At 39.9% G+C, this 18,129-nt stretch overlaps 1 protein-coding gene across 5 annotated transcripts in view; it reads right to left on the reverse strand.

The window, feature by feature from the left end:
- Positions 1-4,599: 4,599 nt before the first annotated feature.
- PTPRZ1 (protein tyrosine phosphatase receptor type Z1) overlaps positions 4,600-18,129 on the reverse strand; it is a 112,924-nt gene continuing 99,394 nt past the window's right edge. For 3 of the 5 annotated variants that reach the window (XM_035126984.2, XM_035126982.2, XM_035126980.2), the window contains exons 18-30: positions 17,816-17,898; positions 16,519-16,653; positions 15,881-16,015; positions 14,620-14,783; positions 13,774-13,909; positions 12,641-12,787; positions 11,460-11,553; positions 10,546-10,619; positions 9,537-9,665; positions 8,770-8,919; positions 7,971-8,113; positions 7,146-7,281; positions 4,600-5,646 (exon numbers count right to left, since the gene is read on the reverse strand). In XM_035126984.2, the coding sequence (XP_034982875.2) occupies positions 5,506-5,646; positions 7,146-7,281; positions 7,971-8,113; positions 8,770-8,919; positions 9,537-9,665; positions 10,546-10,619; positions 11,460-11,553; positions 12,641-12,787; positions 13,774-13,909; positions 14,620-14,783; positions 15,881-16,015; positions 16,519-16,653; positions 17,816-17,898 (1,667 nt within the window). In that variant the 3' untranslated portion in view covers positions 4,600-5,505. The remainder of the gene's footprint in view (positions 5,647-7,145; positions 7,282-7,970; positions 8,114-8,769; positions 8,920-9,536; positions 9,666-10,545; positions 10,620-11,459; positions 11,554-12,640; positions 12,788-13,773; positions 13,910-14,619; positions 14,784-15,880; positions 16,016-16,518; positions 16,654-17,815; positions 17,899-18,129) is intronic. The other 2 variants (XM_035126983.2, XM_035126981.2) reach the window with 1 other exon arrangement.

Genomic DNA, 18,129 nt, shown 5'->3' on the forward strand with positions numbered 1-18,129 from the left:
GTGTTGGGTTTGGGTAAATCCCATGCTGCTTCTACGATGCCATTCTCAATTAAAGACTTTTGACTTTCATTTATACTTGCCTCCTTTCACGTGGATCAAAGCTGTGTGAGTGTAAGATACGTTTCATTTTCAGGGTGCATTTGCAGTTCTGTATGTGTAAGCCAGCTGCAGGACCTTCTAGAGGTTTCGCAGGGGCCAGGAACTTATTTGAAATGCACACATTTCAAATTCTGAGAGAGTACCGGGGGGCCCAGTGACAAAATAGATGCTATAGTGGGTGGTGGTGGAATAACACAAAGTTAGAGAGTCACCCCGACAATCTGTTTACCATGGGAAGTTAGCCAAGTTCTGCTCTTCCTATTGCAGCGATCACACAATATCAATTTCACTCACACTGATGTTGCTGCTGTCTATTAGAGCACTTCTCAGGACCAAGAAAACTTTACAAGGTGGTAACACCAAACTCATTTCACAGAAATTGCTTTGAAGGTTGTACCATAGCTTTCTTAGAAGGGCTAGAGCAGGCATAGGCAAACTCCGGCCCTCCAGATGTTTGGGACTACAATTCCCATCATCCCTGACCAGTGGTCCTGTTAGCTAGGGATGATGGGAGTTGTAGTCCCAAACATCTGGAGGGCCGGAGTTTGCCTATGCCTGGGCTAGAGACTTACTATTTTTAAAAAATGAAAGCTCAGAATCTTTGGCACCTGCTCAGGGCACTGGTAAGCCTTTGTGGGTGCCATGGGTTGGCAACTCTGGCCTTACATGCTGTTGGTGTGTGAATATTGTCTGTTCTACCTTTGTTGATTGTTTTGAGCTGTGCACATTAAGGTTAGTGAGGTAGCGAATAACTTTGGGATTTTGTTTTTAAGCTTCTTGGGTAAATGAAATTTGTTTAGCTAGCATGTGTGGAAAAAATGTAGTTTAGGGATGAAGGTTGTTTTATTGTAGAAAAGCACACGTGTGTGTGTGTGTGTGTGTGTGTGTGAAAATGTGAGTCTCCTTTCAATGGCTAGATTTGTTATTCTGCTAGTAGTCAAGGTGCTGTGTAACCTCCAGGAATCGTAGCCGTGAATACTGGTGGTTCGTAGTATTCTGGAGTAATCTAGAACCATTTGGTTGGCCTGGTGGGAAGCAGATTTAGGTGGATCTGGGCAGATTCTTCTTATATTTTTTACCTCAAACCTGTGCCAAGAAAAACACCTATTAAGTTGCCCATCATATTTTGACAGGGGTGGAATCGACACGTATTTGAAAAACGCTGTGAAAATGCTTTTTAAAAAAAACATTTTGAAAAATACATTGAATTTTGCATAGCTCAGTCTCTCCATCTAGTGTCACATTTGTATATTGCACTTTACAACACATTTAAAACCTTTTATTTGCAGTTCTGTAGCTGAGCCCAGGATGCCTGTCGCGTGATGAGCTGTAGTGCAAAGCGAATCAATGTAAGAAAGCAGAAAACATTTTGTCAAACGGTTAAATGGCGACAATATCAAAACAAACTCTCATTGAAGTTAAAAGTGGCATCATTACAAAATGTTGGTAGTGACCCTATGTTGATTTTCCTAGATGCCTGTGCTTTTGAAATGTGTTAGGCAAATGCAATCCCATCCAGGTTTACTCAGAAGTGAGTACCACTAAGTTCTGCAGAGTTTACTCCCAAATAAGTGTGGGATTGCAACATGGGTAAATCTTTTCCTGGCACCCGTATCAAGTTTACTTCCTGGTTTTCAGTTTTTGTTGTTACTTCGATGCTGTCCTGTCCTGTGTTCGTACTAACTAGGTAGCTAATGTTAAGTTTGCATTTTTGTAGTCTGGGAAAGGCAAACAAAAGTTAAATAGGCGTTGCTAGTTAAAGATGTATTGGGAGACTTGCGATAAGTGAAACAGCATCTTTTCCACACTTGACCCAGTTTATCGAAGTAGGCTCTGTATCTTTTGAGTCTGCAGCATGGATTACAATAAAAATTAATTAGAATATGTCATTTTTGTCTGAGACTGTTTGCTAGCTCAATTTAGGAACCGATGCACATTTATTAAAATGAATAATCCAGGACATGTTGAAGATTATGAAAGATTTCTTATTCCTTTTTGCCCCAGATCAAAACCCAATGTGTTGCTAAAGAGATTATTCCAAGGACTTATGTTTAAATAACTAGTCAGCATGCTAAAATGATGGATGTGATTACAGATCTTGATGGAAGGAAACCTTGCAAGCAGCAGACAATTCCTTGATTTGTTTTATTTATTTACTTACTTAAAATAACACTCCTTCAACGAAGTTTTGCATAAAGGTGGCTATCTTAGTGTAACATTCTAACGGAGGACATTTGCTCCATAGTAAGTGATTTTAGGATTGCAATTTTAGTTCACAACCAGGTTGATTTTCCTGGGTCAAATAAGTGGTGCACAAGATCATTATATCCTTATTGATTATCTGAATTGCTCTGTGCCCTAGGATTATGGGGTGGGGGAGAAAATAGAAGGAAAGAGGATTAGGAAATGGGGTTATAGAAGCAGCCATAAGATCAAAATTAACCCTGTTGCACTTACATCCCCAGGGATATTATGAAGAAGAATTATTGGGGCTGATTATGTTCAGTGCTTGTTTTGGAACAAATAAGGGGGCAGGATGAACTGTCCCAGTGAAAATTGTCTTGCCTTTCTAGGCCATGCATCTGGAACATAAAAGCCTCCCTCCCCTCCGGTATGTACTTTAAATGCAAATTTGGATTTACTTTCTTTTTGAAGGCAGCTCAGTGTCTTACGTGGTAGCTGCTCAGACTGGAGCAGGGGTAGGCAACCTAAGGCTGGAGGTCCGGGAATCGGCGTGTTTTTACATGAGTAGAATGTGTCCTTTTATTCAAAATGCATCACTGGGTTATTTGTGGGGCCTGCCTGGTGTTTCTACATGAGTAGAATGTGTTCTTTTATTTAAAATGCATCTCTGGGTTATTTGTGGGGCATTGGAATTTGTTCGTATTTCCCCCCCCCCAATATAGTCCAGCCCACCACATGGTCTGAGGAACGGTGGACCGGCCCACGGCTGAAAAAGGTTGCTGGCCTCTGGAGTAGAGGGATCCCTGAGGTAGCAGCAGGCATGTAACACTAAAGAGCGACAGCATTGGTTGCCTTTTTTTGTGGGTTCAACCCCTGCTGTTTTACTGTACCTCCTGAAAGGCGACTGGAACTGCTAAAGCTGTCCGTGTGCGACATCCGTTTAGCAAGCAGTCTGAGCAGTGGATAGTGTGCCATTTAGGAAAAGGGCATACATGGAAAGATCTCTAGTCTTCCTCTCCTGTTTCTGATCACATGTGCAGCTGATCTATCTGGAGCATCTCTTTCTCTAGTTATTAAGAGGTATACAGATGTATCCACACAATGTTCAGAAAATACACTCCTGGTGTGTTTTTGCTTTTTCTTCTTTTCTTTTGGAGTTGGTGACTAGGCAACCTTTCAAAATTTGCCATGCTTTTTAAATAAAAAAATCGTTTAAATTGGATTTTGTGTGTGTGTTACAAATCAAACAGATAAGTGAGGAACGGTACATCTATTGTCTCCACTTTCAATTTATAGTCTTGTTTTACAGTATGGTGAGAGACCTTTTTGTCATAGGCATCTTGCAGTTGGGGAGGGGGGATACTGTTCTATTGCCTGTTCATAGTGTCAGCATCACAGGGGTTAGGTCCTTTGTTTGTGTATTTATTTTTATTGATGAGGTTAGCGGTTCCCAAGCTTGGTTGGTTGTGTTTAGTTGATTGTGGTTTGGCTTATTTGTGTGAAGGCGGGCTAGGTTGTTGGGTCAGGTGAGCCATATTGATTTGTATGCTGTTGGAGGGGACAGGCCATTGTCCTGTTGTGCTGTGGATGTAATACAGGGGAGCCATACTAGGGTGAAGGCATCCTCCATAGCTTGTCCCTGTGCTGCTTTGAGTTTGTTGGTGAACTTTTCTAGTAGGGTGGTTTCCCATACATTTTGGTACCAGTGGCGTATGTACGCTCCTGATAGGCCCTTCCAGTGTCTAGTTATGATACTTCCTAGCAGTTGAGAGTGACTTATGCACTCATGTGCATTGTTGTCCAGGAAGATACTTAATAGGGCGAGTTCTGGAGTTGCTTCTATTAGCTGTTTTGTTATTTTGGAAATTTCCTGCAGCACTGATATCCAGAAGGGTCGGACTTTCGGGTATTCCCACCACATGTAGAGAGGTACGTGCCAATTGTGGTGCCACCTCTCCAGCATTTAGATGAAGTTCCTGGGTGTATCTGTGCCAGTTTCCGTGGTGTTAGTGAGTTCTCTTCTTTTGAATGGCGGTTTAGACCATTGGGTATGGTTTAATTCATGTCCTGCTCCCATTGGTTCTAATTGTGGTAAGGGGGTCTGTAGTATCTTGTGGTAAGGGGGTCTGTAGTATCTTGTAGTATTTAAAAACTGTTGTTGTTTTTTTACCCTGCCTCCCCCTCCCCACTGAAATCAATTCTGCCCTTGAAAAAAATGAACAGACACCCCCCCTGGGAGTGAAACTTGATGCTGCAATATTGGATGTTCAGCACTGATGAGGCAGATCTTGTTTAAAGCATATATATATATTTACAGTAGTTGGAATATTGATATTTATTTTTGCAATGCCTTGGATAAAAACACTTTAAACAATGTTGAGTACAGATGTTATTCTCATAGAAACTTCTTATTTCAAAACAAGTATATTTCAATTTCCCACAAAAGTTAAAACTGCATGCAGAGATATGGTTACTCACTTAGGATGCATGGGATAATATATCAGAAGTTGTTGTTTTTTTTGTTAAAATTAAAAACAGGTACTGTACTACATCATTTTAACAATGCAATTACACAGAACTAGAAAACTGACTTTGTAGTAAAATATAAAAATCTACAATTATAAATATAAATTTGGTCCATGGAATCCACTCTAGAAATATTTACAGTAAGTATCAGCTATTCTAAATGCCTACCAAAAGTTTTAAAATGTTGAATATTACAGAGAAGAGAATTATATTTACATTCTACCATATTAAAAGTTAGATTTCTAGCAAATGTAAGGAATCCTATAAATAACAGCAAGTAAATGGGATACTGAAACATGACATTTGTTGCTAGGAACCTTAGCATCTATAGTTATGATTTAAAAAATAATAATTTAAAATAAAAACAAAGACATTAGAAACTATTACTGTAAAAGAGACCACAGTTTCATTCTTAGAAACACAGTATATAGTTCAGTCAAATTAGTCCAAACATAACAAAATGCATTACAATGAGTCTTTCAAAAAGGCACACATAGTTAATGATATAAGTTCAGTAATAGAGCCATTTGTAACAACAGTTTCTTTTGAACAAGGGAAATAAAAAGATTATCGAATAGCTGGAAGTTTCTTCCAACCCCACCTCACCCTCCCTGCCCCCACACAATTTTTAAAAATTAAAAGCAACAGTAGTGAAATTTCCAGCTCTTGGTAACCATTGCCATGTTATGTTCATAGTCAAACTAAAGATTCCAAGCTTTCCGCTGCGTTGCCATCTGGTAAAGCGGAACCATTACTGTCTATAGATAATGAAGGGTTCTCTTCTTGCCTCGAGCTAACAAGACTGAGAATAGTTTTGTAGAGAAACTGATACTGGTCCTAAAAGGGGGTGGGGTAAAGTAGAAGGTTAGTGTGGTTGGTCCGAGCGGTAAGAATCACACCCCCACACCCTATTTGCAAGCTCAGCTGATGAGTGGTGGTCTTATTGTAGCCAAAATAGGGTGAACATAACAAAAGCCTGCTGGATCAGGCCAGTATTCTGCTCTCACATTGGCCAGCTTGTGTGGGAAACCCCTAAGCAGGTCCTGAGTACAGTTGTACCTTGGCTCCGCAAACCCGGGAGTGTTCTGGTTTGCGAAGTTCTTTGGAACCTGAACGTCCGATGTGGCTTCCATGGCTTCCGGTTGGCTGCAGGAGCTTCCTGCAGCCAATCGGAAGCTGCACCTTGGTTTCCAAAGTCGAACGGACTTCCGGATCAGATTCCATTTGCCTTCCGAGGAACCACTGTACAGTACATGACAACTCTCCCCCCTGAGGTTTCCAGCAACTGGCATTCATAAACCTATTGTCTGTGAGAGATATTTGGGTGCTCGGGGAATCCCAAATATTGCATAAATGTTTGCACACACAAAACCTTTATGGAAAGCCTTTTTAGATGATGCCTCAGTTATGCAATTCCTTCTCATCTGAGATATGACTGGCAGAAACTCCTTACGAATTTTGAACAGGCCCTTGCTAGATATTAGTCTCTGATGCCAGATATTTTATTCCTGCTGCTTTACTAGACATGTTGTATTTTAACCTCTGTGTAACTCACTCTGGATTGCTATGGCAAGGAAGAGTGGTTTAAGAATTTTCCCCTGAATTAGAAGGGCATGGGGACTTTAAAATACCTTTCCGAGTCATTAAATGCTATACTGGAAGGATGGCTAGCAAAGCAAAATAAGATGGTAGCTGCTGAAGTATATACCCAACCTTTATGTAATTCTTCATATTACCCGAGGAATTATGTAACACTCAATTACCACAGCTTTAACCCTATTTTTTTTTAATAGAGCCATTATGTGGTGGTTGGAGTGTTGAACTAGGGCTTAGGAGACCAGGGTTTGAATCCTAGCTTAGCTATGAAGCTTGCTGAGTTGGGTCAATCAAAATCTCTCAGCCTAAACTACCTCAGAGTTTTCGTGGGGATAAAATATGGAAAAAAGAACTGCGTACCCCACACCCATGGGCTCTTTGGAGGAGAGGTGGGATATAAATGTAATACAGTGGTAAGTAAAAAATAAAAAGCATATATAGTGGTACCTCTACTTACAAATGTTTCTACTTACGAATAGATCTCCGTCCGCCATCGTGGATGCGGTTTAGATAGGATTTTTTCTACTTACGAATTTTTAGATAGGGTTGCTTCGACTTACAATTTTTTTCTCCCAATGCATTCCTATGGGATTCGACTTACAATTTTTTTCTACTTACAAATGTGTGCTCGGAACGCATTAAATTTGTAAGTAGAGGTACCACTGTAATGTGATTCTTTCCTTGATGGGAATTTCATAACACGTAAGAAAATGGTGCCAGATATTTATATATTTACTTACAATGTCTGTGAAGACTCCAGGCCTCATCAGATTTATCATCTTAGCTACGTGATAAACATCCACACAGTTTTCATTTTCTAGCTGATGCATTAGCGTCGTTAATGCACAGAAGGTACCCGCTGTCACTCCTCCATGCCTTTGAGGGTAAAAAAAAAATACAAAATACACATGCAGAAAGAGTCATTTTCTACTCTTAAAGTAAGCGACTTGATTTATTTCCTAAACAATGGTGCAAATCTGACCACTAAAACATGTTAATTTATAAATAAGAGTATTTATATTGTTTCATTCTTACCACCGCTGTTTGCATCTATTTGTCGTAATGTATACATTTTGCACACCTTCCTTTTTTTTTACCTAGAGAGGGAATGTCTTTCAATATTCCCCATACAAGGTCTTATGACCAGCAGTGATGAAATGTGTCTATTGGAGCCCAGAAGACTTCTGGATCTGAGCCAGGAAGGCATGGTTAACATCATGCTGAGTATACCTGTATAGTTTTATAAAGAATATAACATTTGGGTGTTTCTGTCACCCAAAAATACAGGTTTGGTAAATCTGCAGTTGCTGTGTGAAACACACACACAGATACAGTGCTACCTTGGGTTACGGACTCCGCTAACCGAGAAGTAGTACCTCGGGTTAAGAACTTTCCCTCAGGATGAGAACAGAAATTGCGCAGCGGCGGAAGGCCCCATTAGCTAAAGTGGTACCTCAGGTTAAGAATGGTTTCAGGCTAAGAACAGACCTCTGGAACGAATTAAGTTCGTAACCAGAGGTACCGCTGTAATAGGATTTCAGCAACTGCAGCAGGTCAATACTTACTCATCATGCACAATCATGGGTCCATCTCTGTTAGAAGTTTCTTCTTTGATGACATTTATGAGTTCAAATGTTTTACTAATAGGACTGTCTGGATTTGGCCATTTTGGACACTGAAAATGCCTCACTTCAAGCACATAATCATCCTAAATAGGAAAAAAAGAAGACACAGAATTCATACCTTCAACTGATTTGTGTATTTATTGATAAAAAGGCATGTATTGAGCCAGCTGCCACATATTCATCTTTCAGCTCTCATGGTCTTATGCTTTCAAAGATGTCAATCTGTGTGTCTGCTCATGGGTTCCCCTCTCCCTCACCTGTAAAAAAAGAGGTTGTGGGGGAGGGGAATTGCCATGAGGAGAATGGATTCTTTTTATTTCTCAGTTTGTTTGGACTGATAATCCAAATTAAGGAATATGTATCTTCATCATGGCATAATCCTGAATAGCAAAGTTGCTGGCAATATAATCCTTGGAAGGGCTCAAGACTAACAGATGGGTGGTGTCCATAGTCTTATTGTGCCTTTTGCAGTTACAATAATACAGAGATAAAAGCCAATCTGACAGGTTAGGAATATTAACTTTTTCATCATAGGATTATTATTTTATTAGCAGAAACCTCTATAGCATGTTTTATATACATGCACCTTACTGAAAAATTGTTTGGGTGTGTGTGTTTTTTGGTTTGCTTACTTTTTTGTGGGGGAAAATTAACTCTGCAATTTATTATGGGGTATGTTTTTTAGTTAGCAATTCAGATCACAGTAGTCTCCAGCTATAAGGCATGGTATCAAGAGTACCTGTGTAGCTTCTAAAATGAAATCCTGGATTATAAGCTTCTCTTCATTTGATAAGCATTTGTGTTCTTCAGAAATCAGGCTGACTTTAAAGCTCTCACAATTTATAGGGTCTTCTTTGCTTGGCCAGTATACAAATTCATCTTCAGCCTGCTAAAAGAAAAAGAAACACTTCTAAACAGTGCTATTTTTCTAGAAAAGAGATGCTCGAACTCACCATGAACACCTCCTTGTTGGTGGGAAAAACCATGCTTCTAAACAAACTCCAAATTAGTTATAAACTAAAGCTATATCCAGTTTTGTGAAGCAAATAAAAAATAAAAAATACATAGTGCTAATGATGTGTAGGCCTTACTTAAACTTAACTGAAATTATTAAACATGCAAGTAATGTTATGCTAAAACCATGGTCTTCCTGTTTCTTCGCAAAACTACCCACTTCATTTTTTTTTAATCAAGTCATACTTACATGCGAAGGAATGACTTTCCAGTCCATAGCTATTCCTATGGATACCCAGAACACACACAGTTTAGGTCTAAAGTCTTCAGAATTCCTACATTTTAATGCTGGTTCCTTCTTAGAATTATCACTGCTTTGAAAATATTCTCACAGCACACAAATTAAATCACTAATCACCAACTACCTCTTTATTTTATTTTCATATTCTTAATGTTGAAATAATTACTTGGTGAATGGTAACTATAAGAAAAGATGAAATCTCACGTTCTATGTTTCTTGCTGAAGTATTTAATTCTTTAATATAGTCTTACCATATTCTGACTATCTGGAAGCATGACAATTATCTGAGCATTGTGGTCCCATATCATTCTCCAGAAATCTTTGATAGTATGTAGTAGAGGATGCTGAGTAATAATGTATTCATTACTTTGATAATAACCCTGCAAAACAAACACATTCAGCGAGGTTACCCTGTTCCTATTAAGAAATAATAAATAAATAATAGTAATAATAGTAATAATAAACCAGTCTACTTCTCACAAATACAAGATGAGGTTTAAACCCGTGCAGGGTTTTTCCACATCAGTTCTACACATAGAAAGTTCTGAGTTCTTCTCATGGCATCATCCTAGGACATAGCTAGAATTTTAGCCTAGTTACCAACTTGTTTTTATATATTTGTTTGTTTAGCTTCCTAGGAGCCCTTTCATCTTACAGGTGACATATAAATAAATATTACTCCTCTGCAAATAGAAGGCACTCATTTTATTATGCAAGCTGGCCATAGCCTTCATTTCACTAGCTTAGTTTAGAAGCTGTTTTTCTTACGCTAACAAATATTCACAGGTTTTAATTCTTTAGCAGATGGAAAGCTAATCTTACTTAGCTGCACTACAGGCAAGTGGAACTGGCTAGCACAACAGAAGCATTGGTTCTAGATTGAATGTTCCTCCTTACTTTCATAAATTTCTACACTTAGAAAACCATATGCAAAATTGAGGAGTTATAGATTAACGATGCCCCTGATATGCTCAATCTCTTTCTTTTTGGAGCTTTGGTGGCATTGATAATGGTTGGCTAGCATAGCAACGCTAAAGAATTATGTCAGAACTAGAAATTAGTGCAATTAGCAGGACACAGGGGTAGCCATAGTTAACATAAAAATGCTCCCAACTGTTTTTGGTATCTTCTACTTGTGCGTGCACATGTCCACACTCGAGCCATGTGCAGAGTGCAATCACCTAAGCGTTCTCCAGGAAGCTGGCAAATATACGCAGATGATTTCAAATTACAGTATAATTTAGGAAGAAACTCTCTCACCATAATATAGGAAGCGTTGATGTAGTCTGTGCCTTCACCAGACAAGGATGAAATGCCAACTCTAGATCTTTCCACTGTAAAACAAATGCGAGAGTCATTTTACTTTCTCTAGCATACATGCAAATTCCTGCTATTTGTACAGATTCTGTATTTCTTCAAATCAAGAGATCTGGGAGAACCACTGATTTAATGCTAAGGGAGTGCCATTACCCATTACCCAGCTGCTCTGCCATTATGTAGGAAGGGGAAATGCCAGAGGTCTTTTCTCCCTTCTGCCTGGGCAATGATGAAAGGCAAAGGACCCATGCAAATTATCCTGCTCTTGTTTGTAGGCTTTCAATCTTACAGCAGTGGCACAGTATGAAGCGATGGGAAAACAGCTCCTGCGCCACTCCAGAAATTTATGGACCTTAGTTTTAGCGGGACTGTTCTTTCTGGTCCATCAGGATTATGCAAAGTCCCATGCAACGCCATTCATGTGGAACTGTTCCCCAATGATTGTGACTATTGGAATCACACTGTCACAAGCTATGAACAAAGAGGCTTTATGGTGACTTACATTACATTGTCTGAGCTGTATAGGAAGCAAATTCTCAAAAACAACTTGCCATATGGTGCTACACCCACACAATGTTTTCCCTCAGCCACCAACGCATCAGGCTGCACGCTGAATCAGGTCTAGGCAAACTTATAAAATGTGGAACTACACCATAATTAATCTGGGTCACCAAGCAGCATGTCACTCATTCAGCTACAGAGATCAAAAGGTAGAAGCTGCAACAAAGCAATATTTATTCCCTCTGAAGTTCTCAATGCCATTTATGGATGGTCACTGTGCCATATAGGATATTAGGCTTAAGTGGCTTATTGGTTTAATTTTGTAGTCAAACTCAAGGTATCCTCAACAAACCTACCAGGAATTATGGATGAGGTCCTGTTCTTTTCTCTGTTACACTGCTTCAGTGCAGTAGAATAATCACACTGCTGTATATTAGATTGGCTCAGAAGCTGAAGACGAAATGAAGAAAAAGAACACAGTTTTGGGTTGTGTGAATCACAAGAAATATACATGCAAGTGTGGTTCAGGCCAGGACTACATATGTTTATTAGGCTACAGTGACCAATGACCCCAGCTCTCCTACCAGCTTATAGGATTACTTATAATTAGTTATGTGGTGGCTGAATTTGCAGTATATTTATGGAACTTTTAGAATCACGTATTTGTTTTCAACATGCTGCAATGATTATACAATAATTAAAATTAGTTATAAAACCCTCCAAAAACAGATCAACACATCCTAAAACCAACACATCCTAATAGATTTCAGTCATCAAATGCCTTGGAATCCCATTAAAATGGGACATGGCATGGCTCCAGGGGAATAGAATTCCATAGGGATGGATCCATCACTGAAAAGGTCCACTCCCACATCACTAACCAGCATACAACAGCCACTAGTGAGAGAGAAGGGTCTTCCCCCTCAGACAGATCATATAAGAAGTGTTTTGATAAATACTTGCATCCCTGGCCATGCAGAACATAGGTGTTCTATGGCATGATGCAGATGCTGAATTCTACACTAGCAGCAGTTTCTGGCCAGTCTTTCAGAGGAAAAACAGCACAAAACACATTTAAAAAGTAAAGGTAAATGTACCCCTGGCCATTACTGTAGGTCCAGTTGCGGACGACTTTGAGCACCCCGTCGCGGGGATTCGAACTGCCGATCGGCAAGCCCTAGGCTCTGTTGTTTAGACCACAGCGCCACCCGCGTCCCCTACAAAGAGCATTACAGTATTCCAAATAGGAGGCTACCAGAGTGTGCAGTACTGTGGCCAGGCTCTTCCAGTCCAGGAATGGCCATAGATGGGGCACAAGTCATAGCTGGACTCCTTGCCAAAGAAACTGCCTGGGGGGGTCAAGTGGCAGCGCTGAATCTAGAACAAGACTATGAACCTGCTCCTTCAAAGGTGAGTTTTAGCTTCAGGCTGTTGGCCATCATCGAACTCATTAAAACAGCCCTATGATTCAAATGCTATATAGACATTTTTGTGCAGCATCGGTTGCCCTGAATCCTTGAAATCAAAGGGATCTCACCTTGAATTGTTTCTCTAATCTTGTATTTCCCATTGGTCCAGGTATCAAGAGTGAATTAACATAAGCATGGATGTGGCTTTCAGGTACTTCTGTTTCTTTGCTAAGTATGGCCTCCACAAGTGCATCATGAATAAAGACATACTGTTCCTATTTTTTTTAAAAAAAGAGTAAAGACATTAACGAATCATTTCAGTTGTATTATTAGTTTATTATTGCAGACCAAAAGCCAATTACCTTTGCCTGTGTATGGTACAGGTTAACCACCAAAACCAGAATAGATCTTGCTAAGGATGTACAAATATCCAAAAGGCAGAAACCTGTCATCCCCATGATACAAATATCATCATGTTATTTGTATGCTGCCTTTCCACAGTTAAAAACAATGCTCAAGGTGGCTTACAACATGACAAGATTTACATAATTACAACCATAGCAAAGTAATCATAAAAAATAAATAAAACATAAAAAACTACATAACCAAACTGAACAATTTCCACATAAAAATAAAAGTACAAAGAATTAATATTAACAACAGCAGCAAAAACTTCCCCCCCCAAATACCCCCGTCCTTGCTGGGCCACAGCAGCAGCAGCGGTCTTTAAGAAGCCTGTCAGGCCCCACCCTAAGCCAGGTGGAGAGCAGGCAAGGAGCAGGACCCTGAGGCTCTCAGCAGTTATACAAATTTCTAAACTATTTGTACACAAGTATTAATAATTATGCTAATCCTTTCCATTCTATGATTCTGTGCTGAGATTCCTGCATTGCAGGTGGTTGGACTAGATGCATCTCGGGAGTCTGTTCCAACCCTACAATTCTTTGATTCTATTTGAAAAGCATCTTCTCTGAAGATTCTGCAGTTTGATCCACTCCCAGGGTGGATCCGCATGCCAACGTCTCCTATTTCTACTCTCCTAAATTACTATAAAATTCATAAGATGTTTACCGGAAAAGAAATAATGTATGGAAACAATACATTGGCAATTAGAGCTAGAGAACAGTAAACAATTTTTTTAATTGGTCTTTTGGAAGCTGCAGTTTAAATTAGTACCAGAGAGTTCTAGTATGTTTGTTTCTCAATCTGTTTTAAAATTTTGTAAGAGGTTTTGTGACACTAAGAACACACTTTTTCTTACCTCCGTCTGCACCAAATAGTTCCTTTGCGTCCGTATGTGCTTCAGGAATCCAAATATGTTGACAGTCCCTTCATGCTGAATCTGCTGAAGCATACTATCTAATACTATGTATGTGCCCGTCCTTCCAACACCAGCACTGTTAAACATTGGAAACAAAATTAATATATCTGAATTTAAGAAACAGCAAAAGTGCAGCAGCCCAGAGCCATCTTTTCATGGAAACACAGCCAGACATGGATTAAATAAGTTTGGTATTATGTAAAGGTAAAAAAGGTAAAGGACCCCTGGATGTTTAAGTCCAGTCAAAGGTGACTATGGGGTTGTGGCACACTTTCAGGCCAAGGGAGTCGGCGTTTGTCCAGAGACAGCTTTCTAGGTCATGTGGTAAGCATGACTAAACCACTACTGGCACAACGGAATACCATGATGGAAACCAGAGTGCACAGAAACGCCATTTACCTTCTCGTCACAGCAGTACCTATTTATCTACTTGCACTGGTGTGCTTTCAAGCTGCTAGGTTGGCAGGAGCTGGGACAGAGCAACGGGAACTTACTCCATCGCAGGGATTGGAACCGCCAACCTTACGATCTGTAAACCCAAGAGGCTCAGTGGTATGCTTACAAAACTCATACTAGGAAACCATTTTGAACATTATGGTTCAAAGATTGCTTTGTTAAATGTTCTTAATTGAATGAGGAAGCTACCGTCTTGGAAGAGCTACATGCATACATGTGCTTGTAGGAAGCTCTTGATTTGAGACATTATGATAGGTCCAGAAAACATTCATTCAGTTTTGATTCTTGCAAATAATGTGAGCAGTAATTGCTTTGGTAAAAACAACAGACCTGCAATGAACCACAACTGGTCCTACAGCGTGACGTTTAGCATACGATGCCTTTCGGACAAAGGTGAGCACAGGCAAAGTGTATTCAGGAACACCCATATCAGGCCACTGAGTATAGTGATACTGAGAAACTACACGACCACAGGGCCTTCCTTTTTGGGAACCCTAAAACGACAATAATTAGAGAGCAATGCATATTTAAAAAGAAAGAAATACAAACATTACTTTTTAATTGCCCAAACTATGAATTTTCAGATTTATGTTGGGGAAGAGACAGAAAGCCACTGCATCTGATAATGAATATATAAAATGATCTATATAGAGAGGATCAAGACCCGGATGATAGAGAGGAAATTTTATTTCTATACCACCCTTCTGCCACTGTAAAAAATACAGCGAATAGTCAAAACATCTAAAAATTAAGAAACTAGATCATGATATAACAAAGCAGCATAATGAGAGAACTGTAGTAATAATGACAACAATGAATTTATTCATATGCTGCCCATCTGACCAGGTTGCCCCAGTCAATTTGGGTGGCTTCCAACAAATTAAAACACAGTAAGTCATCAGATTGAGGGCACAAGGAGAAGGGGACGACAGAGGACGAGATGGTTGGACAGTGTTCTCGAAGCTACGAACATGAGTTTGACCAAACTGCGGGAGGCAGTGCAAGACAGGAGTGCCTGGCGTGCTATGGTCCATGGGGTCACAAAGAGTCGGACACGACTAAACAACAACAAAGTCATCAGACATTAAAAACTTCCCTATAGAGGTCTGCCTTCAGATGTTTTCTAAAAGTCAGATATTGGTTTATTTCATTGACATTTGATGGGCGTTCCACAGGGTGGGCACGACTACCAAGAAGGCCCTCTGCCTGGTTCCCTGTAACCTCACTTCTTGCAGTGAGGGAACCACCAGAAGCCAAATGTGCAGGCAAATAAATTGGCTGAATATTAACATTGTGAGGGCCCTAAGTTCAGCAACTGAGGTGCTGCCACTAAAAAAGCCCTGTCTTGGTCAATGCACAAGACAGCTCCATAGTAAGTTGCTAATCAGGTGCGGCCCTAGAAAACAATTTCCTGTGAACATCATTATAATATAATGAACTTCTCTGCTTACTTTAAACCCAGAGGCCAATGAGAGTTTTACTGGTAAGTTGACTCCCTTGCAACAAGAAAAAGAATTGTATCTCACAATGGCATACAAAACTTTTTTTATTTCTTCCTGTACCAAAGTTACTATTTAGTACTGCCACTTACCTTTTTCACCTTGGTATTCCTAATAGTAAAATTCCTCACAGTGTAATAGGCAAGTACGTGAATGCTCTTCTGAGTGACTAGAAAGTTTCCATATTCTTCACTACCATCAGCAGGCCAGTATTGGTCACATTTTCTCTGACAGCCAAAGGAATATATAGTGTTAAAACAATGTTTTATCATTCCATACATTAAGTGGGGTGTAATAAAGATGACTGCAATCCTAACTCCATGTAGCTCCAAGTAAGCCCCACTGAATTCAGCTGGACTTGCTCCTGAGTAGAAATGGTTAGGAATACATTGGAAGTATTTTTTAATCAATAATATGGCAAGGAGAGGGGGGGGAACACATTTTTTTTGTCCCCACCAGCTAATCCCAGGTGCCCAGGCTGCTCAGACTTGTTATTTATGTACAAAGAATATGTATATTATTTGCATCCCTGAGTACCATTATTCATGGTATTGAATTGAATCTTGCAGTACAATACTGTGGTTATTTTCTCAGAAATAAGTCCCAATTTGTTCAATGAGAATAATTCTCATGAAAGTGTATAGGTTTACAACCTCAGTGCATTAACTAGATTCACAGAGAGAAATGTGCTATATAAAAGGAAAACAATGTTTATAAAGAATGTTTATACCCTTCCTTTCTCCACCAGGTTAGTTATCATTACAATGACTTCCACATTATGTTCCCAGATCATTCTCCAGAAATCTTCTGCTGTTGATTTCAAAGGCCCTTGAGCTGCAATATATGCTTTTGGTCTGTTGTAGCCCTGTGTAAAAGAAAAGAAAAGTGTCCATTAATATATAGCAGAATAAAAGGGAAAGAACTATCAGTTGATTGCAAGGAAGACATGAAACTAGTCCATAGAGACCCAGTGATATGTCTCCTTGCAGCAGCTTACATAAAGGTAGCTTGTCACTGGAAGAGATTAAGAGCTGTTCAACAGTGAATAAACTCCACAAGAGGTTGGCTCCTTCCTTGGAGGTTTTAAAGCAGAGGTTGGGGGCTATCCTGTATGATCTAGTTTGAGATTCCTGCATTGCAGGGAGTTGAACTAGAAGACCCTCAGGGTCCTTCAAACTCTATATTTTTTTGATTCTATGGTCCTAACATTCATTTCAGGGCTGATGCTAGTGAAACAATGTTCAGGATGTTGTTACAAGTAGGTAGCCGTGTTGGTCTGACGTAGTTGAAACAAAAAATAAATAAATCCTTCCAGTAGCATCTTAGAGACGAACTAAGTTTGTCATAGGTATGAGCTTTCGTGTGCATCTGAAGAAGTGTGCATGTACACGAAAGCTCATACCTATGACAAACTTAGTTGGTCTCTAAGGTGCTACTGGAAGGAATGTTCAGGATGTTACAGGCTGAATTGCAAGGGACTCTTAATGAAATCCAGTGTTCCAGATGCACTGCATAAAGGTGAACAGGTTCAACCATATGACCTTTCACCAGAATCCAGAAACAAACACACCCCTACGGAAGAGGGGGGGCCTGTGGACAACCAGATGTTGGTGATTGGATAGCTCCATTGGTAGAGCATGAGGTTCTTAATCCCAGGGTCATAGGTTCGAGCCCCATGTTGGGTGAATGATTCCTGCATTCTAGGGGGTTGGATTATATGACCCTTGTGGCCCTTCCAACTTTACAATTCTATGATTCTATGGTTGGATTCCAACATCCATCAGCCCTAGGTTGCATGGCCAGTTTCTAGACCCAGTCTTGATCTATTCTACCTAGCCTATAACTTAACAGAACTCCATCATTCGCCACAATCTGGCTTTGCTCTCTTTCGGTTCCAATGGTGGAAAACAAAATGCCCCTCTCATGTGCTGCTGCTACAGCCAAAGTCCTGTTCTACTGGCTTGAAAGAACAACCCTAACACAAGCTCATAGTAAAGGAGGACAGTGAAATAGGAAGATGAACTTACATCGACATAGTTGGCATTAATGTAGTCAGTAACTTTTCCATCCTTGTCTGCAAGTTGTGCAAGTTTAACTCTGCTATGATCATCTGAATTGAGGAAGAACATTGGAATAAACAGCTTTCAGAATAGTGGTTTTCATTCTTTGAAAGTAAACATCCAAAGTTAAAAGTCAACATTGATAGCCGAAGCTACTTCAGTCCCCACATGCTGCCTTCCAACTTACACCCCTCCAGTACAGGAGTGGCACTGCATGTCAGCTTCCTCCTCATTCTCAGTGTTGTACAACTCAACAGATATTTGGGGGGGGGTAGAATGAG

This window comes from Zootoca vivipara, chromosome 10 (genome assembly GCF_963506605.1).
Source record: "Zootoca vivipara chromosome 10, rZooViv1.1, whole genome shotgun sequence".
NCBI classification, from domain to species: Eukaryota; Metazoa; Chordata; class Lepidosauria; order Squamata; family Lacertidae; genus Zootoca; species Zootoca vivipara.